This window comes from Balaenoptera musculus, chromosome 3 (genome assembly GCF_009873245.2).
Source record: "Balaenoptera musculus isolate JJ_BM4_2016_0621 chromosome 3, mBalMus1.pri.v3, whole genome shotgun sequence".
Classification (NCBI taxonomy): domain Eukaryota; kingdom Metazoa; phylum Chordata; class Mammalia; order Artiodactyla; family Balaenopteridae; genus Balaenoptera; species Balaenoptera musculus.
Window position 1 is genome coordinate 12,184,836 of NC_045787.1, and position 27,651 is coordinate 12,212,486.

General features: G+C 47.2%; 1 protein-coding gene across 5 annotated transcripts in view; it reads left to right on the top strand.

Annotated features, from left to right (window-relative positions):
* The window catches only part of TRIO (trio Rho guanine nucleotide exchange factor), a 380,384-nt gene that overhangs the window by 313,859 nt on the left and 38,874 nt on the right, over positions 1 to 27,651 (top strand). For 4 of the 5 annotated variants that reach the window (XM_036848900.1, XM_036848904.1, XM_036848899.1 and 1 more), the window contains exons 35-37: positions 22,784 to 23,076; positions 24,468 to 24,638; positions 27,186 to 27,281. In XM_036848900.1, the coding sequence (XP_036704795.1) occupies positions 22,784 to 23,076; positions 24,468 to 24,638; positions 27,186 to 27,281 (560 nt within the window). The remainder of the gene's footprint in view (positions 1 to 22,783; positions 23,077 to 24,467; positions 24,639 to 27,185; positions 27,282 to 27,651) is intronic. The other variant, XM_036848901.1, reaches the window with a different exon arrangement.

A 27,651-nucleotide genomic window follows, 5' to 3' on the forward strand; every position in this document is an offset into this window, starting at 1 on the left:
CATTTTGAGATTTTTTTTTTCTTCTTAATTTTTACTTATTTATTTATTTTTTGGCTGCGTCCCGTCTTAGTTGCGGCACGCGGGGTCTTCGTAGAGGCATGCAGGATGTTTCATTGTGGTGCGTGGGCTTCTTTCTAGTGGTGGCATGCGGGTTTTCTCTCTATTTGTGATGCGCAGGCTCCAGGGCGCATGGGCTCTGTAGTGTGCAGCGTGCGGGCTCTCTAGTTGAGGCGCGCGAGCTCAGTAATTGTGGCCAGTGGGCTTAGTTGCCCCGTGGCCTGTGCGATCTTAGTTCCCCCACCAGGGATTGAACCCGCGTCCCCTGCATTGGAAGGCGGATTCTGAACCACTGGACCACCAGGGAAGTCCTGAGATCATTTTAGACTTGGGGAAAAGTTGCGGAACTAGTATTGAGAATTCCTGCACCCCTTTACCTGGCTCCCCTGGTGTGACGTGTCACATGACCCTGGTTCAGTGACCAAAACTAGGAATCCAGCCGAGTTAACCAGGCCACTGACGTGATTTTGGATTTTGCTTTAATGTCTCTTTTTGGCTCAGGATCCAGGACCCATGTCGTATTTAGTTTTCTCCAGTCTGTGGTAGTTCTTTGGTTTTTCATGAACTTGACACTTTAGAGGTATTAGTCATCCCTTATTTTGTAAGATGTCCCCCAGTTAGGGTTTATCTGACGTTTTCTCATGACTAAGTGGAGCTTACGCATTTTTGGCAGGAACACCACAAAAATGATGCTGTGCCCCACTCGGTGCATCATATTGAGGGTGCAGGGGGACCCAGATGTGTCTCCTTGCCGGTGGTGGTGACCTCGGTCACCTGGATAAAGTGATATCTGCGTATTTCTCCACTCTGAGGTCACAGTTTTTCTCTTTGTAGTTAACAAATACCTTGTGGGAGATGTTTTGAAACTGAGAATATTCTATTTCTCCTCTTGCCTTCACCCACTCATTTCCATCCATCCGTGGGTCTTGCCTACAACAATAATTACTGTGGCGTTTGCCTACTGGTGATTTTCTGTCTTCCTCATTCCTGTTAAATTTATTCATTAGAATTCTGTCAGGAAGAGTGCTCCCCCTGCCTCATTTGTTTATTCAATCATTTATATTGGTACAGAGTCATGGATATTTATTTTATTCTATGAGTCATTATCCAATACTGTCATTATTTATTTTGTGGCTCAAATTATTCCCGCTTTGGCCGTTAGGAGCTCCTTCAGGTTGGTTTCTGTGTACTCTGGACACATCGCATCATTTTTGGAGCGCTTCCTTGCTTTCTGGCAATGCACGGTGCTCCTGGCTCATCTTGTGTTTTCCTTGCTGCAGTGCTGGGTCAACTGTTTCTTTTAGGTCTTCTCAGCAGACGTGTATGTGCACCTACCCATGTGTGCACACATGTCTATAGCCATGTTCTGCGTCCCCCTCTCTCTCTCTCCATATATGTATGTGTGTGTGTAGACATAAAGAAACATACTTTCACATCACGCTGAAACCTCTGACCTCTGTCGAACAGCACAGCATTCATTCTGCCTCTCCTCCGCCTTTCCTTCCTTGGAACCATTTTCTCTGACAGTGAGAGACCTGCATCTCATTATCCAAAATATGTTTACTTATTTGTTCAATCCTAGTCCAGAAGCCCATTTTTTTTCCTCTTTGGAAATTAAATATTTTCTTTACCTAAAATGACTTGACTTTGAAAGACTCAACGCTACCTTTTCTCACTGCCAACCCATGACAGGAACTTACAATTCTTGTTGTCTTTGGTTTTACAGTATACAATCAAAATACTGTTTTTCAAAGTCGCTTAGTAAGCTCTTTTCTTCCCCACCTTCTGCAGTGTGGTTATGTTTTTCCCTGGCAATACAACGAGGTTCATTTGCTACTGTGTTTACCTTGCATTTAGAGGACATATCCCAATCCTCATTGATCTTAATTACTTCTTTGGGGGGGTGTGAAACATAACCATGGTTCCAAGAGTCAACACCCCCGGTTTTCTGACATACAGATACGTCTTATTTTTTCTTCCCAGCACCCCTTGCTGTTGAGCCTTACAGAGAAACACTGGGTTAATGCATTTAAAAGCACTGTCTTCGGCAGTGCATCTTCTATTTCTTTTGTGACGCTTTTAATTATATGTCTAGCCATCAAATGAAAGCAGCAAAAATACCAAAAAAAACAGAATTTCTTGTTTTCCTTCACAAAGTCCACTTTTTAATTTCTACATTGCGTATCTCCTCTTTTGCCACATGCCTAGAATGTTGTTCTTTAACCCACCCCACTTAGTCAGTTTCCATGTCTGTCTGCCTTCTTTGCAAAGCTCACCTCCATCTGTCCTACATGAGCTCAGTGCTCTGTCCCACTCCCGGGTCTCACACTGTTGTCGTGGTCTCCTGACCACCTTTCCTGCCCGCTAGCTCACACTCACGCTGCAGATAGACTCATTCTGTGCTGGAGCTTTAGCCCCACTCCACCCATTCTGGAGCTTCCCTTTCTGGTCATGGCACATTATCGCCTCTTTTACAGCCAGTCACCTGAATTCCCCAGCCTCTGTTCCCACCACCTGCTCCCTCCCACCCTCAGGGCCGCGGTTCCCACAGGCTTTGCCTCCCAGCTCAGCTGAGGTCACCCATGCGTCTTTCTCACCTGAACTTGGTTCAGACTCTTGGAGTCCCGCTCATACCACCGAGGCAGAAACACGCCTTAGAGGCAGAACTTATTTCCAGGAAGCATTTGCCAATTGTTTGGACTTTCTTCCTTTTCCTCAATCCTCTCCCATCCCTTTCACTTATTCACATCAGCACTTCAGTTGGTTCCATGTTTGTCTGTCCAGCGGTTAGATTATCACCACTTCCAGGTGAGGGCCATGTGGTACCATTAGTTGACATAATTTATCTTTACTACTTTTTTCAAAATTACATAGTAAACACTCTGTAATCTCACACTTCCATGAATAGAAGGAAGGAGGAGATGGAAAAAGCTTCCTTCCTTCCTTCCTTCCTTCCTTCCTTCCTTCCTTCCTTTACTCCTGCTGTGCTACATTTCTCTGACAGATGTGAACTTGAAATTTGAAGAGAGCAGTCACTGAGGAAACTTCTCATATATCTTAGCCAAAATTATTTTGTTCATTTTTAAACATCATTCCCTGCCTCTTGAGTAGAGAACATATATTACACATAAAGTAATTAATTTCCCTGACAGCTCTTTTTTTTTCTGTTTTTTAATTAATGGCCCTCGCTTGGCGGTCTGTATTTTTGGAAAGGGACAAAGTAAAATATTTAATAAAGGTTGTAGCAAATGAAACCCTAGAATGTCAGTTAACTTGATTTCCTTTAGGACATAATTTTTACTGCTTTTTTTGCCAACAAGAGAGAGGGTTATTTATTCAGTAATAAAGTTTTCTTTTCTTGCATAAAAAGTGCTCTGTGCAGAATTCCGCCTCTTGCTTGGTCCTGGCATAAGTATGCCATCTGGATCTATCACGGGACCATTTATAAGGAAAAACAACCTTACGCTTTGTTTCTGGTCTTTTAAGAAGAATAAGAGGCCTAATGTGGGCCTATAAATGACAAACGCCACTTTGTAGCAGTTTGTTTTAGGGAGGTATTACAGTGCCGGGGACAGCTTTCTTTGGGCGCCCTGGATTTATTCTCTTCTTTTCCTTTTTTAAATAGTTCTTAATTGTCCTAAAATGAGAAGGAAACTATTCAATAATCCCCCCTCGGAGAATGTTGAGGAAACTGAGGGCCACGTCACAGTTTTAGATGTGTAAAGAGTATTCCAGGTGACTGTCTCACCGCAGGAGCAGGGCCACGAAGTCGAGGTTGGAGAGCCGTGTGCGTGCTTCTCGAATTAATGAGAAACAGGAGAGGGAGTGCGTCCACTTAGCATAGACGTTGAAAAGTCCGACTTGGTGATTGTTAAACAATGGATACTCCCCTAAGAAGCCATTGTGCTGTGTGAGACGGGGAGAAGACACATGTAAACTTTCATAGAGACAGTGAGGGTTTCTGTAGGCTAAATATCCAGTTTCTGAAAAGGACAAAAGTAAGCTTTTAAGATGCTCTACTAAAAACGCCTTTACAGATCGCAAGTAAGGATATTTATTTTCACTCGTACGGCTGCTTTTTGTAAGGAAGGATGAAGATATGTTTTTAATAAGCGAGGCGAGGCATTGCAGTTCAGTGATGTAACCAGTTGGCTATAGACCGAATTACGTTTCTTTTTGTTATCAAGTCACATCAGGAGGCACTGTTTGTTGTGTGTCTCAGAGAAGCCCTCCATCGAGAGGCACACAAAGCCCAAGTCAGAGAGCCCGGTGAGGGGAGGGCAGCTGGCACTTGACGTCTCCCTGAGTCAGGAAGTCGCAGCTCTGGCTTGTGTAGGAGAGGAGAAACATCTGGCTCCCAGCGCGCCTGCAGAATTTCCTTGAGCTCCGATTAGAGTGACTGCGGTATAAGGCAATCCACGGCGGCGTCTGGCTCTTCCCACACGAGAAGCCCACTGCAAGGCAGTGCTGGGCCGCCAGGCAGAGGGAGCGGTCCCTCACGCCTGCGTCTGAGTGCCCGGGGCACTGGCGCCCGTTCGCTGCCCCCAGGGTCGCTCTGGCTGCCTGGAGGCGTAGGGCGGGTCAGGGTGCGGAGCCTTTAGGCTCGGGTCAGCCCCGCCGCACCATGCCAAACGGAATTAAGCCAGCTGATCCGCTGGACTCGCTTTCGGCCGTCAGCACAGCCTACCGCAGCGGCGGGCAGCCCGGCACCTGCAAGTACTGGATCCTGGACCTAGGTACACACCTCCCTGCAGCCCCAGCTGCTCTCCCCGGGCTGTGTTCTTCCAGGCAGCCGCCTCATTGGTGGCGGTGGGCTTGAAAACAGAAAGGGTCTGTGCTTGACCGCTGGGATGCGTAATCTGCCCACCGCCTTGTAAGAGGGACTGCGCGGGGAGGTTTTGCGGGGGACCTCTAGGAAGGGGATGAGGAACGGGAACTGGGCTCTGTGCAGTGATGTGTTGATTGACTGCTTTGTTGTAAGTTATTCTTAATATCTGGGGATTGCTTTGATTATCCCTGTTTTTCTTGTAAATGGCATAAAACAGTCTAAAGTAATCTGTGCTACAAATTGCCTTCTTGTGGTCGTATGTCTGTTTCAGGTTTAATTTTGTTTAGGGTTTTCAAGCTGTTCAGGTGTCCTGCATGTATATTTAGCGTCTCTGTTCCCTTCTCTTAAGAACTGCAGCCATATAACAAGATAGTATAAAGTTATATGCGGGGAGCGGGTCTCCCAATAACCACTAGTCTATTTCAGGGGAGTGTGTGGGCCAGGCTGCGGTTTATACACAGAACTGGAGTCAAGACAACAAAACATGATTCCTGCAAAGGTCATTTGAGAAGTAGATAAATTCCACTTTGAGGAAAAGGCAATAGGATACAAAAGAATGAAGCTAGGGAAGAAGTCAGGTCTGTGGGTCGCGGAGAACCCCTGCCCTGCAGTGCTCCAGAGGAGGCTAATTTTCCAGCCATCGCCTTTGACATCTGTCCAGACTGTACAGCCATGGAAAGGAATTTCTCACAGGCTGTCTCCTGCATACCAGCCGGGATGGCTTCTACCAGGACGTTGGTGCTGGCCTGGTGTGCATTTAATGCTTGCCTTCACTCTCCCACCCGCTGTTATTCACACGTGCACTTAGAAGTGGGCAGCAAGCAGGAGAGGGCCCAGGGGACCTGGCGAGACCTTTGGGGGCACTTCAGTGTACTGTGAGCTCAGTGGACAAGGTGGAGGTGGAGGGACCCACCAAAGAAGGGGGGATCCGAGGAAGAGGGAGGCGCAGAAATGTGCTTTGAGCATCTGAAGGGGACATGGCACTGTTTACATGTTTGTGCATGAAATGCCAGAGGAAAACAACCAAGTTTCTTTGATTAACGGGCCCCAAAGGAGCCCCAAAGGAGGTGTCGGCTATGTGAATATTGACTTTGTTGGTGTGAACGTGGGTTTTGATAATATTCCTCGTATTTTTTTGTTCACAAAGCTATCAAAGCATTTTTAAGTCACTGACCATAACTTTTGTCATATTTATGTTAATTACATTGTTCAAGAATGGCCTCCCTTTCTGGAGGGGTCCAAGCTGGGCAGGCCCGTTGGTGATTCTGTGCACTGGGAATCTGCCCTGGGGGTGGAAGTAGATGGTCTGTAAGGTCTCTTTATTGAAAATAATAACGTCTGTGCAGTGAAAAGAACAACCGATAATGTCAAAAGTCAGATTTAAAGTCTCAGTCACCCAGTAACTCTGGGACTCGAGGGAATGACCTTCTCTCTCTGAACTTCACTTCTTTGTGTGCAAAATGGGAAAAGCAATAGAGCACCCCTCTCAGTGGATCATAAACATCCCCAAAGTGTAGACCAAAATATTTTTAATAAACAATTTTGCTAAGATTTTAAGAAGACATGGCATTCTTCTTATAGAGGGGATTTTGAATCCTAGCAGCATTTTAGATCCTTAGGAATTCTTCCGAAGAGACATGATTAAACTAACTTTTTACATACAGGAGGATCGTTATGCTGTTGTAATTTGGGTTTCCCCTGGATATATTTTTGTCCTGGTAATTCTCAGACTATAATGGAAACTCCAGGTGATGTTATCCAAGCTGTCACACAAAAGTTTTAAGCTAACACAAATTTGGAAAGAAATAGATGTCCACTAGAATTTTCATGGGGGGAAAAAAAAAAAACTAATCTCTTCACAGTAAAGACTAGAAGAGGAAAGCAAAACTCTACTTTGATTTTTTTTTTTTCCCTAGAGAAATATGACTGTCCATCTCTTTCTAAACCTTCATAGTAATTCCTAGGCAATTTCCTGAATACCATGTTATATCAGAGTGATATTTTAACACATTCTGATTCCACTCATTCAGTTGATCATGGGGACATATACACGCATCAGATTGGGAAATGAAAAATGATGATTCTGAGTAATACTCAAGAAATGAATCCCAAAGTAACTTTAAAATACCCAACAAATCGTAGAGAGTGATTGCAAAGCCTTTCTTTATAGCCGGCAGCAATCTGGGAGTTCATTTATTGGAGTACGTTGGGAAAAGGCAGTTTTTCTGCTTTCTGACGTATGCAGTGGGGCATTCTCCTTGTCCAAATGTGAATTAGTCTCGCTTGGAATTTTATTTGCAGATGTTGCCATTTCCCGTCACTCACACAGCCATAAGCCCTGAGAGTTTTACTGCTAAGCTGTTGTTAGGAAAAGGACTTAAGAGAAGGTGAGGTCAAGAAGAACGATAAATTATCTTTTAAGAGGGTTCCAGTGGGAGAGCCCATTCATACTGATAAGATAGTGGGACTATTGAGTTGGTTCTCATTCTGAAATGAGCATTCCCGTTTATGGGACACATGGAATCTATCCCAGTGCTGGAAAAACAGAGAGTAGTGATCCTCCTTAACGTTAAACAGACCCCTGGACACAGGGAGCTGTGTGCCTCAACATTCTTCTAGAACTCTCTTCAAGTCGTCTTTGTTCTTTTTCGATGAGGAGTGTGGATTCTCACCAGCGCAGTTTTTGTTTTTGTAAATTGAAGGACAAACCTTTCAAAGACTAAATATAAGAATGTGAAACTTGTTCTAAAAGTATGCAGGTTAGCAGCAGTGCCCACTTCACATCAAGGAGCCAGCGCACAGGCCATCGGTCTCCTGCGAGGAAGCGAAAGCACAGAAGCACTCGGCACAGTACTGTCTTGTTCCCACGATGAAGACTGACTGTTGCATGCAAGTACCGTGCAAACTAAATTCCATCTTAAATCTTTTTTGCTCTTTAAGTATTTTAAGTGAATCCGCGTTTAAGGCATGGTCTGCACGGTAACACAATGGGAGTAGTGTGTATGTGCACAGCAGACCACCAGTCTGGGCTCCCGCCGCCAGAGTGAGCCAGAACCTTGCTCATCTTGCTCAACTGCAGTTTCCTCGCCTGAAAAATTTTTAAAAAAAAAAGGAAGCTTGCTGCTGCTATGGTTATCACGCTCTTCAAAAACTACTACATTAAAGGTTATTTTTCTTTATTTTAGACAAACCACAATTATAAAATAATTTTAATTCGTTTTCTCACTTTTCACTTAATCAAAGGTGTATTTGTCCCTCTGAGCTTATGAGGACAAGTTTGGTGGGCGGGGGGAGGAAGTGTTACGTGCCGAATTTGTATACATGTATATTTCCAGCCAGAATGCAAAGAAACGTTAAGTTATTGGGCCTTATTTAAGGTGAATATACAAATTTTGAAATAGTAAAGCTTTTTGAAGTTCATGTGGAAAATAGGCTGAAAAGTTCCCTCCAAGTGCCCTGAAGGTCCCAGGTTAGGAGCCTCCAGACCAAGCGGCCTTGCCTTGTTCTGGAATCCTTTCCTCTCTGCGGACCAGGACCAGGCCCCCTCCTCCTCAGCTGTCGGCTCCCTTCGGTGTGTGCTCTTTCTATCCCTTCGGCTAGGCTTTGTGGGGACACCCGTTTATGGCGTTTTATTCTGAAGAATTTCCTCCAGGTGCTCCAGTTGGCCTCCGGGTGGTAAGTCCGAGGACCCGGCACCGTCTGCCTGGGGGCGGGTAATGCGCCTGGGAGTTCATCCTCCGAGGCTCCCGCCTCCCCTTCCTGCCTCTGAGGATGGGCGGGAGAGGCTGGGCTGAGGGGCCACAGCCCAGATGCTCCTCCCCAGTTCTGACAGTCCTCACATAAAACCGCACAAACGTGAACACAGGGTACCAGCCCAACACAGAGCTGGTGTTTCTCTGAAACTGTATGCCAAGGGTTTAAAGAAAAAAAAAAAAGGAAAATTCACAGACATATGGAGCAGCAGAGGGGAGGTGAGAACGCCCACAGGCAACCAGGGACAATGTTCAGACAAATTTTTAGGCTTTTTATATGAAAAAATGATGTCTCTTTTATTGATACTTTTAAAGTTTGACTGGAAGACATCATCTCTCAATGCTTTCCACCGTCCATTTTCTCAAGTGCACGGTTCAAGAAAGTTTCTATTGTCACATCTTGTTAATAGTAGTAACGGTTCACACTGTCATGAAAATGGACCTGTTGCAAAAAGACCAGAGTCATGCTTCCTTCTAAGGATGGAGCCACTGAGAAACATCTGAGACAAAGGACATCGCCTCCAGGCAACCCCCCTTCCTCTTTTATCTCTTAAATAAGCTGATGGATTATTTTAAGAAATGGCCCAATGGCCAGAAGCACATGTGAAGTTGAAGAAGAGTCTTTAGTAACAAGGAGGGACGGTGCTCATTATGACGTAGAACTGGAAATTGAAGGTTTTTCCCTTTGTCTCTCTCGGGCACACAGCGCTTACCCAGCCCTGCTCACCCCTGCCCCGTGCGGAGGCTGTTTGGTTGTTTCCTACTGTCGTTTCCACCACCCCCCGCCCCGCTTCCGCCACCCTCACCCCCCACCGCCGCCCCGGTCCTCAGCAGTGCCGTTCTATCACACCGGGCACTAATTAAAGCCAAGCACAGCATTTGTGCCGTTAATTGGTGTTCAGAGCAGAGGCGTTCTTTTCATTCCCTTTGTCTCTGAGGTGGCTTTGTTCCTTCCTGGAATAACTCCAGGCCTCCCTTCCTTCCTTCCCACTGTAGTTGCTCAGCTGCTTGAGTAACACCGACGTGGGGAAGGTGCTAACGGGACAACCTATGCGTGAGGAGTGCGGGGGATGCTAGAAGGCCGCCCTGGCCTTGCGCGCTCCTCCTGGGACACAGCACAGATGGAGATTTCGCCTCCGGTGTTGGAGACATGAAGAACTCTAGAAACAGTTGCCCCGATCCTCTTTTCTTTTTGTGTTTTGGCTTTTGTTGTTGTTGTGTTAGTATGTGATATCCTGGAGAGGGAGTGGGCAGTCCTCAAGAAAGTATGAAATAATAATTTGAAAAATAAAATTCAGTGCCCTTCAGTTCTTATAGGGGAGTGAGGGGGCAAGATGTCATAAAATCAAACGAGATAAGGTTATGGGATTGCAACCCTTAACCCTCTGTGTGCTTGGAAGTGGATTGTGGATGCAGGATACACACACGCAATTGGGCAAAAGGCCACAATTGTGTGGTTAACATTTTAATCCCGTTTTCAAGTGCTTAGTTTTAGTTAGAGCAGCATTTTGCCTTTGGTAAAGGTGTTACTAAAATACAGTTGTAAAAGGAATTCCTAATTGGTTAGGGCTTTTTGGCTCTCTGATTTTGAACCAAACAACCACGGACCCTAGAATATAATGTACTAGATACTTGCTTTGTGGTTTTGGGGTTGGGGGGATGGAATCGTCCATTTCCTCATTCTCCACAGCTGTAACTCTTTCTAAACTAATATTCTGTCCCTTGAGACCGAAACTTCAGCTAACCTGCTGGGTGGATGACGTGAAGAGTGATAGTGCTTGGCAAGCTGATTGCAAAACACTCCAAGGCCAGTTTCTGTTTCCTGATGCTCCGTAAAAATGAGTATAGGGCTCGGGCTCTAAGAATGAGTTATGTGGCTCTAAGAAAACGTTTATAAGCTTGTGTGGTTTATAGCATATTTTGGTTAGAAATGTTCTTATGTAATACATGCATTTTCTGGAATGTAGGAAAAAGACTCGCATGTTGGCATTCTGAATCTGGTCTCAATTAAAAATAATAATAAATTTATATACGAATGAAGAGAAATCTGTCACCACCTGAAATAAATCAATCACGTAGTTTAAATCACTAACTGCATAATGTTCTCTTAAACCATTTTGCAGCGGAATGTCTTTGCATGTCCCTGGCTTCGCCTAGAGCCATGTCCAACTTAAAAAATCTACAAACTGCCCCCTAAAAAACTTCTTTGGTTTCCTCTTTAAGAGGGTAACCCAAGTTATTTTATCTTTTTCAACAATGTGAAGACATTAATAGAAAGCATCAATATCCATCATGAAGAATACAGTTCCAAATGTCAGCCTCCTTCAAATAAGATTAGATCTTCCACTGACTAACACTTTGTGTTTGACAGCAGGAACAATTTTGCCCACGGGTTAAACATTCATGTTTCTAATTAGCAGTGTAAGAACCTCTGAAAGCCAGGATGAGATGGAGGGAATATTTTGTGAGCACCATGTGATTCCTTTTTCCCCCCGCAAATTAACTTTCTGTTCCCTTAAAAGATGATTATCCATTCAGGGCAATAATAAATACTGTATTGCCTTGGAAATAGCTTCCCAAATCAAGAAATTAAGAATCAACAACCCACCGTTTTATCACAGAGAAAACCTCATTATCCCTAAGTCAGCAGTATACTAAATACTAAGCAATCTGAGAAAGACGCAGAAATTTTTTTTTTTTTAATTATGTTTTCTTTGCATAAAGAAAAGAACAGCCATTTGACTTTTGGGGGGGAACACAGAGGATCTCAGCCTCCGAAAAAGCCGAACAGACAGAGGCGCCTTTCGGAGCTTTTCCGGTTTCTAAGCGTTTACGCAGCCCTGGGCGAGAGCAGCGGGCCACGGGATGTCATTCGTCGCCAGCGTGGCGGTGTGGTCACGGCGGTCCGGGGCAGCACCCTCTCCTGCAGGACCTCCTCCACAGAAGCAGCCTGGTCTCGGGCCGACACCTTTCGTTTAATCACCTAGGAGGGGGCCGTGGAGCCAGGTGAGGTGTCAGAGGGCCCCCTTCCCCCACCTCTGCCCTCACTGGGTGTCAGGGCTGGTGTCATCAGTCACTTCCAAGGCCCAGGACTTCACCTGCAGCCAGCGCCGCGTGGGCGCGGGGTGGGCAGCAGGACCACTCACTGGCTGGAGAGCTTTCTGCGTGAGGCTGCTGCTAACCGGCCTTTCACCCTTCAGACATCCCCGGTGGCGGTGGGGGGACCCGGGGGGGGGGACCCGTCCATTCGGAGTATCGGGGCTGGGCTGGGAGAGTGTCAGGATGGGGATGTAAACGTCTGCCGCTTGCAAGATTTGTGTGTGTGTGTTTCTGGTCTCACTTTTATGTAATTTTTTTTGGAAAAGTGTCTCTCTTTCATCCAGCAGAGATATCTTGAAACATCTGCTTTTGTCCTTGTATAAAAAGTCAGGAATGAGCCCAAACCCCCTCCCAGCCCTCCCTGGCAAGATAGCCCTTCAGGAATTTCTTTCCCCTTCTGTGGCAGCATAGAGTTTTGGTTGCAGGAAAAGCCTGCTGTTCATCTCCCCAAAAATATATATTTCAAGGGCTAGTCCACATTAAAAACCAAAACAAAAGAAAACCAAAACACAGAGAAAATGGCCCTGTCATTCCAAGGAGACAGGAACGTGGGCTAGAAACTCTCCTCAAACAAGGCCAGTGTTTGTCCAGAGTAGAGAAAGATCCCCTTAGAAGTAAGCCCCGGCATAACACTGGCATTCGAAAGAAGAGAGCTTTCTGGCAGTCGTCGTTTTGTGACGGTATGGTTTTAACCGTTCCAGGATGTCTGCTCCGGGCCAGCAGGTGACCCAGGTGCTCCTGCCCCTCCCCGTCCCACCCCTGGGAGGGCGTCAGGCAGGCAGGTCATAGCACAGCGGTGCCGGGGGATTTCGTCAGGCCCCCTCTCTCTGCCACGGCCCCTTTTGCCCCTTGGCACGCGGCTGCCCTCTCCCAGCGTTCCGGTCACCAGGCATGGCAGCTCCCAATCTCATTTCTTCCTGGAGGCGAACAGCCTGGTGATAAACAGTCACCAGCCGCAGACCCACTGATACCTAGAGTGTTCCTGATCCCACAGATGAGCCAGGTCCGATTTTGTTGCGGGCTTCGTAACTCAGTTCACTAGATTTGTATTAAATTCCTTATATTGGTCCAGACAACCCGTCCTTTCCATTATCCACTGTCAGTAATGACTCCTTCCTCATCGTTTCATTTCTGGGGTGTTTTCAGCTTTCCGCTTTGGCAGTGTGTGATATCCTGTTCATCTGATTAGCCAAGCAAAGGATTATGCCATCTGCTTTTATCTTTATTTAATTTCTCCACATTTCCTTTTTGGAAGTTCAAGCAGTGAAATTCAGATGGAGGGAAAACCTTTAAAATGAGATGGGTTTTGACTAGAAATTCTGACAGGTTAGCGTTTCTCACAGGAATGAATTTGAGGAGGAAAAACAACGCTTGAAATTTTGTGTTTGTGACATAGCCACATTTTCCAAAGACTGTGTAATGTTTTAGGTGTTTTCAGAAACCACACTAGGAATAAATAGCATTTAGAGGTTCCCTAAGATTCAAAGAGCGAATTGCATGTGCAGCTTCTATTTGCATGTTCTGTTTGGGTAGGGGTTACAAGCCTTGTATCTCTCTTGCTCGTCACGTTGGTGAGAGGACGCTCTCTTTTTATGGCACGACTCCCTGAGACTAGTGCACCAAACGGGTCAGCTGCTCTGTGTGTGCACACACACCCTTGCCTTCAACCTTCACAAAGAAAAAGGTAGGGCAGTTGCTTCCAGTTGAGTCCAGTTGTTTCTAGTTGAGTGTTTTAATTGATGCCAGTAGTTTCGTTGTGTTCTTCCATTCAGGGGTCCCGGGAGGTGGCCTGCGAGTGAGCGCTCCCGTGGTGTGAGTTCGTGGAAGGGGGCTGCACAGGGAACAGTGAATGTGTTGGTCATTCATGTGCATTTTCTCAGGCAGCAGAGACCATGTGTTCTTCATTACTGCGTGATCCGTGGCCATGCTGTGCTGGACCTCTGGTTAAATCTAGGGATTATTATAAAAAAAAAAAAAAAAAGCTGGGGAATTTATCTTGCTCCTTCATGTTTTTTGTGTTCACTTCATATGTGAAGCAAAGACAAAGTTCCCATTTTTGCACTGAGGACCCACAGCACCAAATTGCGAAGTATGTAAAACTGGTTTTTAATACTCTTATGCCACGTGTTCAGTCATTACCATCCCACATCCGTGCTCGGTGCCTCTGTACAGCTTCTAACTTTTTAAAAAAGATTGTTTCCCATGTTAACATGCATTTGCCATGACAGTGACAGCCCGGAGTGAAGCCCTGGACCACCTGAACCTAGGGGTGTGCAGAGCAGCAGATAACCCACTGAGGATGCAGTGTCCTATCCAAGCCTGTGTCTCGACCCCTGGTGCATCTTTATTGTGCTGAGGAACAAATTAAGAACCAAGGACTCTCGTAGACAGAAGATGAGCGAGGTGCCCAGAATGGAAAATTAGGAGTCTAGCAAGAAGAGTTTTCAGATACTTATTCACAAATAGAAAGAGGATTTAAATTTGGGAAAGTATTATAAAATACTTGCTCTTATACCCTGACCCACCAAAAGTGTAACCATATCACCAGGCAGTCAGTTACTTCTTCTTAGTTCCTTAAAGTTCTCCAAGTACTACCCCAGCTTCATCTCACTCCTCACTGTCGTGAATTAAGACACCTAGCCTGCCCAGGCAGTTGTAATCACTGTGTAAATCAAAGAGAAGATGTGATCCCGAGAAATGCATCTGGAAGAATGATTGAGGATGACCTCACTTTTTGTGTGATCTTCAGGAGAATTTCTAGTGTGTGATTGTTTTCAATTATTATTCCCCCCCAAAAAAGTTACCTTGATTCTAAAAGCAGGGAATGAAAATCCAGTTTGAAGAATGTAGAGACAGATGACAGTCGTTTACTCAGAAAATTTTGCTCTAAAATACGTTAACCAACCCAGTCATCAATCAGAGGCTAACAACTTACTCTCTCTTTGGTTTATAAGTAATCTGTAGACCCGCTTTCCCCATGTACATTACAACCTTCCTGATACAGTGGAAGAATTCCCTAAATAAAAGGTGATTTGCTGCGTTGAATTCATGACAAGACGGTGGTTTGAGAAACTGCCAGAGGCCAGGCATACCTGATCAAACCCTGCCCAGTCTGTTCTAAAATGGTCTGATGGAATTGTTTTCAGCCCCAAAGTGTCCTTGAATTATCTTTTTCTAGCCCATAGCAATAACGGCTAAATAAGCATTTCTTTAAGTCCTTACAACCAGAACTGTAAATTAGCACTTTGCTTCGGGAGGGTGCCAGGCTCTGAGTTCAGCTTACCCTGTTCGGAGTTTGCATCAAGACAGCCCTGCAAGGTTCGTTTGACAGATATTTTTGAACACCTACAATGGACAGAAAGATGGGAATGTCTTTCTTTAAAACGAGTCAGCTAAAATCGTTCCGGGAGCCTCCGTGGAGGAGCGATTGAAATGTGAGTCAGCTGTTTGTTGGAAAGTGTCCCAGTGTTGAGCGTGCGCCTCTGCGCGGTGGTCGTGCCTCAGACGTGACCGGCCATCGGCGTGGGTCCCATCTGTGCACGCCTGGCTGATGCTGCAGAGTGCAGGGTGCCTGTCACAGCAGACGCTCGGTGACACAGCGAAGGCGGCAGCGCCAGCCGTCGGAGAGATCAGGCTTTGCTCTCCAGCTGCTCTTTCTTCCTGCTCTCAGCCCGGGGTGCCTGTCTTTCAGAGGGATCCTTACACATCTCACCACCCCACTGCATCCTATTTTATTGCTTGTCTTTTGCAGTTTCTTTTTCTGTGTAAAAATGTGAGTACTGCCTCGTGTTTGTGTTAGGCTATATGTTTACAAAGACCGTTTTTGTGCCTTTTCCCTGCAGCAGCCTGGTAAGGAATCGCAGTCACTTCACTGTTAGGAAACTGGAGGACTTGTCAGATACCCACGCCCAGTACCTGCCAGGGAGAGGCTGGAACCGCTGCCCCATTGCTTCGAATGACCATTAACCTATGAGGCGCTCGCTTGAAGGGAAAGGCAAACCTTATACTCTAGAGATACAGTCTGAACAAAGCAGCAGCGATCTCTGTCCTCCTGGAGCCCCTGTGCTGCTAGGGCTGAAATGAAGGCAAGCAGGAGGGCACGTTGGTGAAGCGTGTTCAAACTCAGGGGCTGGCGTTTTGAATTCAGGGACAGCATCCTCAGCAATCCGGTCTGTACTCTGGGACGCTTAGGAACATCTTCACGCCTTCTTACCATCGTGAAAACGAGGAGAGGGTTAAAATGAAACGTGATGCTTTCCTCAGTCTGCAGCTAGCAGGATACGGTCCCTTTTCCTTTTTTTCTTACATTTAAAAAAAAAAAGGCTTTATTAATCACAGATGTCTCAACTGCCGAGACTGGGACTCGAGGGTGGTTTCCCTCCTCCCAGCAGTTTGGGGCTGTGTGTGTTCCCATGGTGGAACTCTTCTGGGGCGGCCGGAGGGGCAGGGCTCCCGCTTCCCCCTCTTTTTTTTTTTTTTTTTTTTTTTTTTTTTTAGTTTTTTTCTTAATTTTAAGAAGAAATCTAGCATGGACTTTGGGTGAACTCTGACTTCAGCAAAGAACCATCTTTGTGGAGTTGTTTTCCCTTCAAAATAAGAGAAACTTTGATTTCCCCTCTTAGGGCTTCAGGCAGCTCACAACTGGCTTTCTCTTATACACACATGAGCGTCTTTTGAAATGAGTGGGACGTGCTGACAGTATCTTTATGCTACAGTTTACCCTGCCCTCTTAATAAGGGACAAGTTATTTTTTTAAATGGAAACAGAATGAAGTAATTCATCTACGTTGCTTCACTCATCTTTCATAGGTCTAAAAATGATTCTGAGTATGTAGCTGATTACCACGCTAGGCCTGTGATTAGAAAACCATTAATCCACATCGCCGTCGTCTGGGTACTCACAGTTTGCATGCATGTAATGTAGCAAGTTCTGTGCTACCAGGGAGTCCGGGAGAAGCTTGCCTCAACCGTCTTATGTTTGCAAATAGCAGTTTACAATTTGCAAAGCTCGTTCCTTCTCGTTACTTCCTGTAATCCTACCATAGCCCTGGGAGATGAGGGAATTCAGGTGCCAGGATGTTGGCCCGGGTCAGGGCTGTGGCGTGGCAGAGCCAGTCTCAAACTCAGACCCTGTGACAAGTCCAGAGTCCTTCCGACGTCCTCAGCTGATCTCCCACCTGGACCTTGCATCAGCGGAGTGTCCCCAGGCTGGGAAGAGGAAGGCACATCCCAACAAGGCGTGTTTTGAGTGCCGGCATCCTCATAGACATGGACGGTGGTGACAGGGTGGAAAGGCAGCGGTAACTGAATGTACTGAGTGTTGAGTCTTTTTTGTCTTCCAAGAGAGTAGGAGTTGAGGGGAAGGCAAGAGATGGTAACTGAAGATGGGAACAGGAACAGTACAATTGCCTTGAGTGACAAATGAGTTTTCCATCGTCTTTCTCAGGTGAGTTCGGTCCCGACCCCTCTTTCTGCCGCCTCGCCCACACCACACGTGCTGGGGGGTGTTCACGTGCTCCCCACCCTCACCAAGGGCTCCTGGGCCTGGCTCTCGCCTGCAAGAAGGCATCGCCTAGCGCAGGCCGGTACAGGGACAGCTGTCATCTACTCTGAGTTACCATCTTGTTAGTACATAGTTCACAGACTCACAAACTGGACTAAAATTAGATGTGACCTGTAGCTCGTCTCCAGACTGGTGGGGTATAGCACCAAGTCAGGACGTCACCGTTCACGGGGTCAGCGTAAGTTATCAGGCTCGTGAGCTCAGGCCGGAAAATAGCCTGTAGCTGGCAATCGATTCACTGACTCACCCGTTCGGTTGTTGTTTTTTTTTTTTTTTTTTTGGCTGCATGCAGGATCTTAGTTCCCCAAGCGGGGATCGAACCTGTGCCTCCTGCAGTGGAAGCTCAGAGTCTTAGCCACTGGACCGCCAGCGAAGTCCCGACCATTCGTTATGTATTCAACATAAACTGATTAAGCTCCAGGGATGTGCCAGCTGAGCACGTAGCTGTAAACAAACCAGACCCAGCGCCCGCCCGCGTGTGGCCTGGAGTCTAGGTCACGGTGGTTTCCTGTCCTGACAGTTACCCAGCTGGAACTGCAGTCATGAAAGGGAGATGCAGAGCCTGGCCGTGGGCCTCCGCCCTAGGATTACTGTTGTCATTGGCCTGAGCCACCCACAATCCGCCTGAACAGAGAGGGGTCTTAGAGGGAGGAAGGGGGCCTTCCCAGCAGCGTCTGTGCCCGACCGTGACCCTTCAGACACAGCGTGTCACAGCCACCGGGAGCTCAGCTGCGTGAGGCACCTGTGTGCAGACCAGTAATTAGGATCTTCCCAAGGAGACCGCCGAAAGCTCGTTTATCGTGTGCGTCACGCTTACCTTTTGCCCAGTAACACTGGAGACCTTAATTCTACTAGATGTCATTAGGACATGTTATTTAATTTAAAATTTGCATCAGAGCAGTGGGTCTAGTGGTCAAAGTCTGTTCTTAAGGTAACGAAAAATAATAGGTCCTTTATTTCATTCTATTAATAATTGACTTAAGTTTAAGTAATTTTTAAGTGTTTTAAAATCTGATTTATGCATTATGTCACAGAGCATGTAAATGGACTGTTAAAATCCATTGATGTGGGCAAAATGAGTTTCTATGTTGAAAAGAAAAAAATAAGATTTTTTTTTTTTTTTGGAAAGTGTCAAACAGCATGAAGAATTAAGTATTATTGTTAAAAACAAACTGGAGAGAGAAGGAATGTATCTGTTTGCTTTAGTTTGTGGTTATTTTTTTCATTGCTAATCCCCCGGATTGTGACTAATGTATCAGATCTGCACAACACGAAATATCTGTTAATCTTAGAGACAGGTGAAGAAATTTTCCCTCTACATTTTCAGACTTCTGAAACGAAATAGTTTCTCAAGGTAAAATTTAAGAAACGACAAAATTTTCTTCTTAGTTTGTAATTGCTGCTAGCATATTTTTAAGTCATGAATATTCCAGTAAAGTGAAATAGTGTCACTTAAGTGACGATAAATAGCAGCTCAGGAAGAGAACCGCTATTCCCTGAGAACAGCGTTTCGTCTGCAGCACTGGTGAGCTCTGACCTTGGACAGCTTTGCCTCCCTCCTGGGTCTAGGCTGGACTGGTCAGACCACGGCCACGTTTATAATGCTCAACCTGCCAACTGAGGGAAAAAAATCTCTTTTGAACCTACTTCTCAAAGTGCAGAGAACCAACTCCTATGCAGCTGAGCACACAGAGAGAAGCTAGGCAGTGTCGTCTCTAATTTCTTTTTCTTTTTGAACCATTTTGACCACCACCATCTCCTTTCCTAAGCAAGGCAGGGATGCCCTGAGAATCACACTTGCAAAGCCAGCCGGGTCCCATGAGGCGTTGGTGACGGACTGCAGTTCATCGCCTCGTGCCGCCTAAGGCCGCTGGGGCTGCTGACCGGGGGCGAGGTCTGCGTGTCGGGGCGACGGCCCTCAGCTGCCCACCCGGCCCAGAGCTCTCACTTCTCCACAACCCTGCACGTTTGGGGGACACAGAGACCGTGTCAGGTCTCCCGGTGGGCGGCCTCTTCACTGAAGGTTCGTATTATGTGCCGCGTTGCTCCCGTGCTGCGTCCCCCCAGATGCTCGCTTTTAGGCACCCAGACACGTGGAAGGTTCGTTTGTTGGCTTAGGCGGTGTCCCCTCACTTGGGACGTGTGAGGGTTCTGCTGGTGACGTTAAGGCCTGCAGTTGATTTGGTTTTATGAAAGCGAGTCTGCCTCTGTCGTTTTCCTACCACGGAGCTCTGTCACGGATGCTCGTCTCCTGTCGGGGACGGCCCCCCTCCTCCACCCGGGCGCCACCTTCGTGGTTCTCTGTCTTGTGTGCTTGCTCGGCTGAGTGACTGTTCCTCGAAGAAACGCCCGTCCCGAGAATAGGGCTGTGCATCAGCTTGCTCTGTTTCTCTGGGCTGGGATTTCTGCTGTTTCCAGTCGATACTTCATAGGTGCCTGCTGTACGCCAGGCACCGCGCCAGGCCCTGGGCACACCTCCAGAGACATGTCGGACGAGGTCCCCGCCCTCCTGGAGCTTATGTCCTTGTGAGCTCCTCCTAATGGGTTATTCAGGCCCAGCTCCTTCAAAGGCCAGCTTCAGCATCACCTCCTTTAGGAAGGCCTCCGTGATCCCTCCACCTGATTCTCCTTCTTCTCAACCTCTACCAGGGTTTGTACTCGCTTACAGCACGAAGTGTCACAGTTCTGCCTGAATGATGGTTATGTGATCACTGAAAGCCCTGCAGGTGGATCCCCTGGGTAAAGGATGTAGGTTTATTCATCTCTGTCCGGTGGCAAGTACAGGGCTTGGCTCTGCATCCCAGCACAGTAAACGCACAGTAAACGACTGTGAAATATGTCCCCTGCTGTGGCCAGCACAGTGCCTTGCTAATACTGATAGTTGGTACTTAGACAAACTTAAGCTGAATGAGGTATCATCTACATGTGGATTGTCCAACCCCTCCTCTTCCTTCTGTCCTTCCTGTTGTCACTGCAGCAGGAGTGCCCGAGGGTAGCGACCGTGCCTGCCTTGTTTGCCCTTTACCCTGAGTCAGCACCTGAGAAAGTCCCCAGGAAGCTCTTTACAGCAGGCGCGTTGTTAACTTCATGGCTTCGTTCTGCTACCTCTTCCCGCTGGTACCTGAGGAAAACGAGGCTGACGTGGGGACGTTTTAGTCACTCTTCTGTGAAAAGAAATAAAATAAAAATATATGCTCACACACACATATATACACGAGGAGGGGGGAAATGCTGTATTGAGCCTGAGTCTGCCTCTGAGAAAATCTAGACTTTTAAGAATGAGTGATCCAGCTTGAAACGCGTCATCTGTTTATGGAAGATTATACCCTCTCCCCTGCAAGGCTCGGCCGAGGAGGGAACGGGCAGCAGTCAGACGGCGCTCCGCTGTCTCGCCCGGGCGTGTGAGCGTGAGTGGGAAACTGCTGTCAGCTCTCTCGTACATGTAATCACATGACTGGGAGGAATTAACTGTCTTGCTTTTTAACTGCAGCAAGTAATGGTCTCCAGTGCCGCAGAGGTAAATACAGCTAATACAGGTAGCTGTGTGAAATCATCTTTTTGAAGACTAATTTTAATTTATTTTCAAGACTTATTAAGATTTAAGAAAATAACAAGCATAGTGAATGATCTTGCTCTTCCGTTTCCTAAAGTGAAGCGTTTTATTCTGTTTTGCTGTGGGAGGAGTCCTCCGGAGTCCAGTGCTCGGGAAAGGGCCAAGAAGTGTCCCAGGTCACTGGTCTTCTGTTTGTAAAGTAACGTCTCACGTAATTCCACAGATCTGTTGAGTGTCAGCTGTTACCTAAGTGTGTTTATATCTCCTTTTTTCTCCTGAAAAATTAGCAACTCAGGGTCGACTATATTTAATTTTTCAAATGCAGTGAGAAGATTCATTTGGATATATTTTCAAGTAACATTTTGGTTACTTGAGGAAGGCTTCTGCTACTCACATTTCTTTTTAAAATGTGTTGTTGTTTTGTTAAGTGTTACTGGTATTTTCTCCAACACGTGAAGTAACTTTGCTGAGGCTGAGAACAGGGGCTGCAGATGCCTGTGTAGTTCCAGAGAACGGCTGGGAAACAAGGGGCCATGAGCCGGATTTCCCAGTGAACCAGCCAGCTTTACCCTTCCACACTGAACTTTCTAGAAGGGTGCCGTTTGTCACAATGCCTGACCAGCTCACGTCTATACTGATTTATACACCCACGCACGTATACATACATACAAGTATACCTCGTTTTATTGCACTTTGTTTTTCTGTACTTCACAGATGCTGCATTTTTAACTAATTGAAGGTTTGTGGCAACTCTGCATCGAGCAAGTCCGTTGGAGCCATTTTTCCAATGGCGTTTGCTCGCTTCATGTCTCTGTGTCACATTTTGTTGAGTCTTACAATTTTTCAAACCCTCCACCAGCAAAAAGATTACAGCTCGCTGAAAGTTCAGATGATGGTTAGCATTTTTTAACAATAAAATATTTTTTAATTAAAGTATGTACATTTTTTTAGACAATGCTATTGGGCACTGAATAGACTACAGTAAGTGGAAACGTAACTTTTATGTGCCCTGGGAAACCAAAAAATTTGTGACTCACTTTATTGCGATATTGGCTTTATGGCAGTGGTCTGGAACCGAACCCACGACGTCCCCAAGGTGTGCCTGTACTTGTGTTTGTTTATTTATTCATTTTTAACATTTTATTTTATTTTATTTTTTATTTATTTTTGGCTGCATTGGGTCTTTGTTGCTGCGCGTGGGTCTTCTCTAGTTGCGGCGAGCGGGGACTACTCTTCGTTGCGGTGCACGGGCTCTACGCACGTGGGCTTCAGTAGCTGTGGCTCGTGGGCTCTAGAGCACAGGCTCAGTAGTTGTGGTGCACGGGCTTAGCTGCTCCGCGGCATGTGGGATCTTCCCGAACCAGGGCTCGAACCCGTGTCCCCTGCATTGGCAGGCGGATTCTTAACCACTGCGCCACCAAGGAAGCCCATGTTTATTTATTGAGTGGTACTTTTATTCACTGGGAGTGAGTGAAACTGTACATTTATCCACCAGGATTAGTTTTTAATTTCCTTTAAATTCTTCTTTAAGCCATTCTTTCTTGGCTCTTGTCTCTCAAGAAAATGGGTGAAGATAATTCAAACAGTGTGTCCTCCAATGTCTGTGATATTTTAAGTGACAGTGACATTTTGAGCCTGTGCGATAATGATGCTGGTCTCCAGGATTGGTGACCTGGGGGTTTTTGGAGGGGGCAGTACACCTGGAGAAAAATCACCTCTAGCAGAGCTCCAGTTGGGGAGCCATTTGATGGGTGAGCATGTGGGTCGGGTCTCCCTGGACATTCCCCCCCAGGGCAGAGCCACCAGACACAGCTCCCGGCGGCCCCCGAACCTGGTGTTCGCCTGGGTGGTGACGCTGCTCATCGGCGCAGTGGCACCAGCCAGGACCCGGGGGGCTGCCAGTCACGCTTGTTTCTCTCTCTCGCCCCGCAGACTCGCTGTCCGTCTCCAGCAACGATGCCAGCCCGCCCGCCTCCGTGGCCTCCCTCCAGCCCCACATGATGGGGGCGCAGAGCTCCCCGGGCCCCAAGCGCCCAGGCAACACGCTGCGCAAGTGGCTGACGAGCCCGGTGCGGCGGCTGAGCAGCGGCAAGGCCGACGGGCATGTGAAGAAGCTGGCCCACAAGCACAAGAAGAGCAGGGAGGTCCGCAAGAGCGCCGACGCCGGCTCGCAGAAGGACTCGGACGACAGTGCGGCCACCCCGCAGGACGAGACGGCGGAAGAGGTCAGGGCCTCGGGCATCTCCCTCCGAGTTGTGGGAACAGTGCATGCGCTCGTTGGGTGGTTTTCCCTACGTTCTGGAAAGGACCAGGGTCAGAGCCCCGCTCAGTTCCTCCAGCAGCGTCTAGAGTCAGGGACCCACGTGTGGCCTCGGGTCAAGAAATCAGAGGGCCGTGGGCAACCCCGCCTGCTTCGGGAAAACGTGGTGCCCGGCCACCTTAGCCCCCTCTCACCTCTATCACAGGCAAAGCCAGGGGCGCCTCCCGGGAGGCAAAAGATTTAAGTGGCTCCTGAGGTTAGCAGTCAACCACGGGGGCAGCATTTTGCAAGGAAAGCACCAGTTTTGGACTTGGAAGGGCTAAGGGAATGTTTGCATCCTCCAGTTGTCTCCACCACCACCCCTGCCCCCGTATTCATACATATTCATGCTTATGTCTTGTCCTGAGTAGAAAGCACACAGTTAATGTACTTTGCTAACCCAGCAGTAAACCCTGGATTATTCCCATGTCATCGAAGATAAATGTATGTAGGTCAGCCAGGAATTATTTTTAATTTCCCCTTTTTCGGAGGAGGGGGGAGCTTAAAATTATACTGCAAGGAACCGAATTCCTTCATGATCCCCAAGATGGGCCTTCAGCAGTGTGGTGTCAGTGAGGGGCCCTCAGAGTTTTTAACTTGGACCCCTATCCCCCAGTTCCCTCACAGACTCAAAAAAAGGCAGAGAGAGAGAGAGAGAGAGAGAGAAGACAGGATTTGTATCGTTCAATTTATTTTGCAGATGTGGGGTTTCTACTGCTTTTTTCCTGGGCGTGTTTTTGCCGTGGGTTTTCACTGGAGCGTGCGGTTCATTTATGTCCTCATCTATCTGTTTTATATACTGTGTCCTCGTGATAGAAATGAAAAGCTGAAATTTTTTTCTGAAAGTAAGAATAGGGGAAAATTAATGGGAATACTTAATTCAGATTCTTAAAATACACCTTGAATTCTATTTTTCTTTATGCCCTCCTGATGTCGGTGAGTTTTATTTGAGCAAAGTAACAAAAAGTGAAATATGAGACTAGAGAAACTAAGGGTTATGGTTCAAATTTTTGAACCTTCTTTTTAAATTGGCTTCTTGAAGATCAGATGTGTTCAGAGCCTAACGGTTAACGTTGGCAGTCCCTTCCAAAGACGCTCTCAGCGGCCCTTCCCTCGTCCAAGTTGGCAAGCGAGGGAGCTGGGTCGCTGGCGGGAGTGGAAGCTCCCGTCAGGGTTGGAAGGAGCTTGTGCTTGATGTCTGCTCTCAGTTTCGGCCGGGCTGTGCTTTTCCAGTTAACCCCTGAGGGCTCAGTTTCTGTGAACTGACGTTGGCAGTCAGGGCCGGGTTCCAATGGGCGAATGTCGGTCTGGTTTCAGAGAGGCCGGAACGAGGGCCTGAGCAGCGGCACGCTCTCCAAGTCCTCGTCCTCGGGCATGCAGAGCTGCGGAGAGGAAGAAGGGGAGGAGGGGGCCGACGCCGTGCCCCTGCCCCCGCCCATGGCCATCCAGCAGCACAGCCTGCTCCAGCCGGATTCACAGGACGACAAGGTAAGGGGGGCCCACGCCCACACCAAGCCTCGCCAGGGGAGGGCCTGGCGGTTGCCTGCCGCTGTGCCCCAGCCTCCTTGCGGGGCGTAGAGAGCGACCCGGGCTGTGAAAAGGCACCTGGAAGATGCCTTTCACCCCAAAAGTATAGCTAGCAAAGGCCGTTTAGACCAAGCTGTAGGAACACGCGCAGTCTCGCGTACACGTGTGCGTGTATAAATACGTTCAGTGCATTCTTCATGGATGCTTTCGTAATTGCTACTTTTCAAGTCATTTTAATTTTTCTCACTGTACTAACCAGGGTCCCTGAGAGGGCAGGGAAGTCGCACGCCACCTGCGTGATTGCGTCCTAAACGCACACGAGCCCATCCGGTTCTCTCTGTTAGGTGTCTGCACACAGGTGTGGTTTTTCAGGTGGGATGGTATTGCTGTCCAGTTCCTTTTTCCAACATGGCAAACATCTGGGTCAAACTGGAGTTTGTCAAAGCGTAGGAATCAGTTCAAAGCCATGAATTTCCTCTTTGGATGTATGCAGAGGCTTCAAGCCAAGTAAATCTTATTTTTTGTTTTCTGGGTTTTTTTGAGTTCTTACATAATCTAAAATTACTCTGTACAACCCTAAAATATCAAGAAGGAAACCTGGTAACTGTGGCTTATACATCCTCTCGCATTCTGGCCCATCCTGCTTCTTCTCCAAACTGGCAGGTGTTGAAAACCATCCTATGGAGTCATTACTGGTGATTTTTTTTTTTTGGCAGAAACTGAGGTTTCTGAATAAAACAGATGTTTTCATCAGTTTTCCCCCTTCTTCCCCTTTTTCCTTCCCTGACTTCCCTCAGTGCTAACACAGTCACTCGCTGGATGGGCCCGTGCGTGATGACCCGGGGTCGCCCTGGCTCAGTGATCGACGGCCACGAGGCCGAGGCCGATCACGCGTTAGTCGTAACCTAAGGCGCCTTCTCTGTAGAACTCCTCCTCCCCCTCCTCCTCCGGGGCCCTCAGCGCACAGCAGGGGCGCAGTGGGCTTGGCAGAAGGAGGGAGCTTGGGTTCGAGTCTGGGGTTTGGAGGGCATCTGAGGTGCAGACCCCGTGCCATGGGGGTGGTGGGCAGGGTGGCCTGAGATGGGAGAGAAGCTCGCGCCCCACTGCCCAGAGCAGACCCGCCAGGAAGCCAGGCTCTGACAACTCCTCGGTTATTTTGTAGCGTTCTAAGCCATACCTCTTTAAAAGCAGAAAACTGGAATTGTGTAAATCTGGATGGTTAGCCGAAAGTGAGGTGCCAGGCCTGGTTGACTTATTCACCAAATAAGAGGGTATTTTTCTCCATTGAAAGAGTGGATTGCACTATATTCTTCTGTTTGCCAAAATCATTTATTGGTTATTGTGTTACCTCATTGGGTATTACCCATAGAAATTCTTCTTTTACAAAAGTCTATAGTGATGTTCCCAGAGAGTATATTATCTTGTGACTAATGTTTTGTTTTGTTCTGTTTTCTCTTTTTGTAAACTTTCACTGCAGCATTATGTTGATTTGTGTTCTGTGTCTGTTTTGGCTCAGTTTCCTTACCTCTCCATTTGAATTTTTTCCTTGTTTTCTTCACCTCATCTTCCAGATTTCATTAGACCAAGCCAACATTTGTTTTGCCAAGTGCATATCTGGATCCGTATTGTAACAGCCTTGTTGTAAATGTATAAATCCGTATCTGTCTGCTGTGAGACATGCATCGTTAGGACAGCTAGCCGTGTGTCACATGCATCTCTGCTGTCCTTAATATGAAGCAAGGTTCATATTACACCCCTCTTCTAGTTTCCAGTAAATTAACGGTGCAAGTAATCCGCAAACACAGCGTGTTTGCTAATTACTGAAACTCGAGCTCAGTAGCCCCTCTCCCAGATTCCTTACCTGTCCACCCCTGTACACCCCGACTCTAGCCGTAAGTGGCATCTGATAGCTTGTGAGGCCACAGATCTCCTGTCCTCTGCACTAATCACTGGGGAAGTGGATGGCACAGAAAATGGTGAGCTTGTCCCCCTCTTCCCTGTCTGGCCGGTGCTCCCGGTTCCTTTCCTTTTCTTGTTTCTTTCTTTTAACCCCGTCCACACAGTAAAGCCATTTTTAGTATCCAGTTTTGTTTCCCGATTTTTTAAAGGGTTCACTCATTAGCCCTTAAGCCTTTCACTCTTCCGTTGATCAGATTCTCTGCCTTTTCCTCCTTAGCCAGTAGCCTAGTCAGCAGTTGCAAAAGTTAGAATTTTCCCGTGCCCAGTCACCTCTTTGAAAAACATTCTGATGGTACATGACTGCGGATTAAAAACAGACTTTGTCTGCTTTCCACATGTATCCCAGACAGGTCCTATTTAGTATTTCATGTCAGAACATTGTAAATTTTAAAAGATGGCTTTAAATAAATGCAAACAAAGACAAACTTGTGGTCTTTTTGTCTGGAATTACTTTTAGAAGGAGATTGAGCTTGCAGGAGAATTCTGTCTGCCCAGTGACTAACACGAGGCATTTCCCTCCCCCTCTCTTTTTCTCAACTTCCTCCATAGGCCTCTTCTCGGTTATTAGTCCGCCCCACCAGCTCCGAAACGCCGAGCGCAGCCGAGCTTGTCAGTGCGATCGAGGAACTCGTGAAAAGCAAGATGGTAAGGCTTCCCAGAGACTCAGGCTGAGGGCTGGAAGTTGCTCCAGGGTGCTGCTTGTAGGCGGGTGGGCCCTCGTCCAGCTGTGGCTCTGGTCTGCAGGACGGAGTTCGGGAAGCCCAGGACCACCCTCAGCTTCAGTAATTGGCTTGAAAGACTTACAGAACTTAGAGAAGCCGCAGTTGTGGTTCATTGCCATGAAAAGACACAGGTGAAGATCAGCCAGGGAAGGGGTGCAGGAGCAGGTCCAGGAGGGTCAGGTTCAAGCTGCCATTGTCCTCTCCCAGTGGAGTCACGTGCACAACGCTGACTCTCCCCGCCTCGCACAGTGTGTGATGATACGTGCAAGGTATCACCAGCCAGGACACCCTGC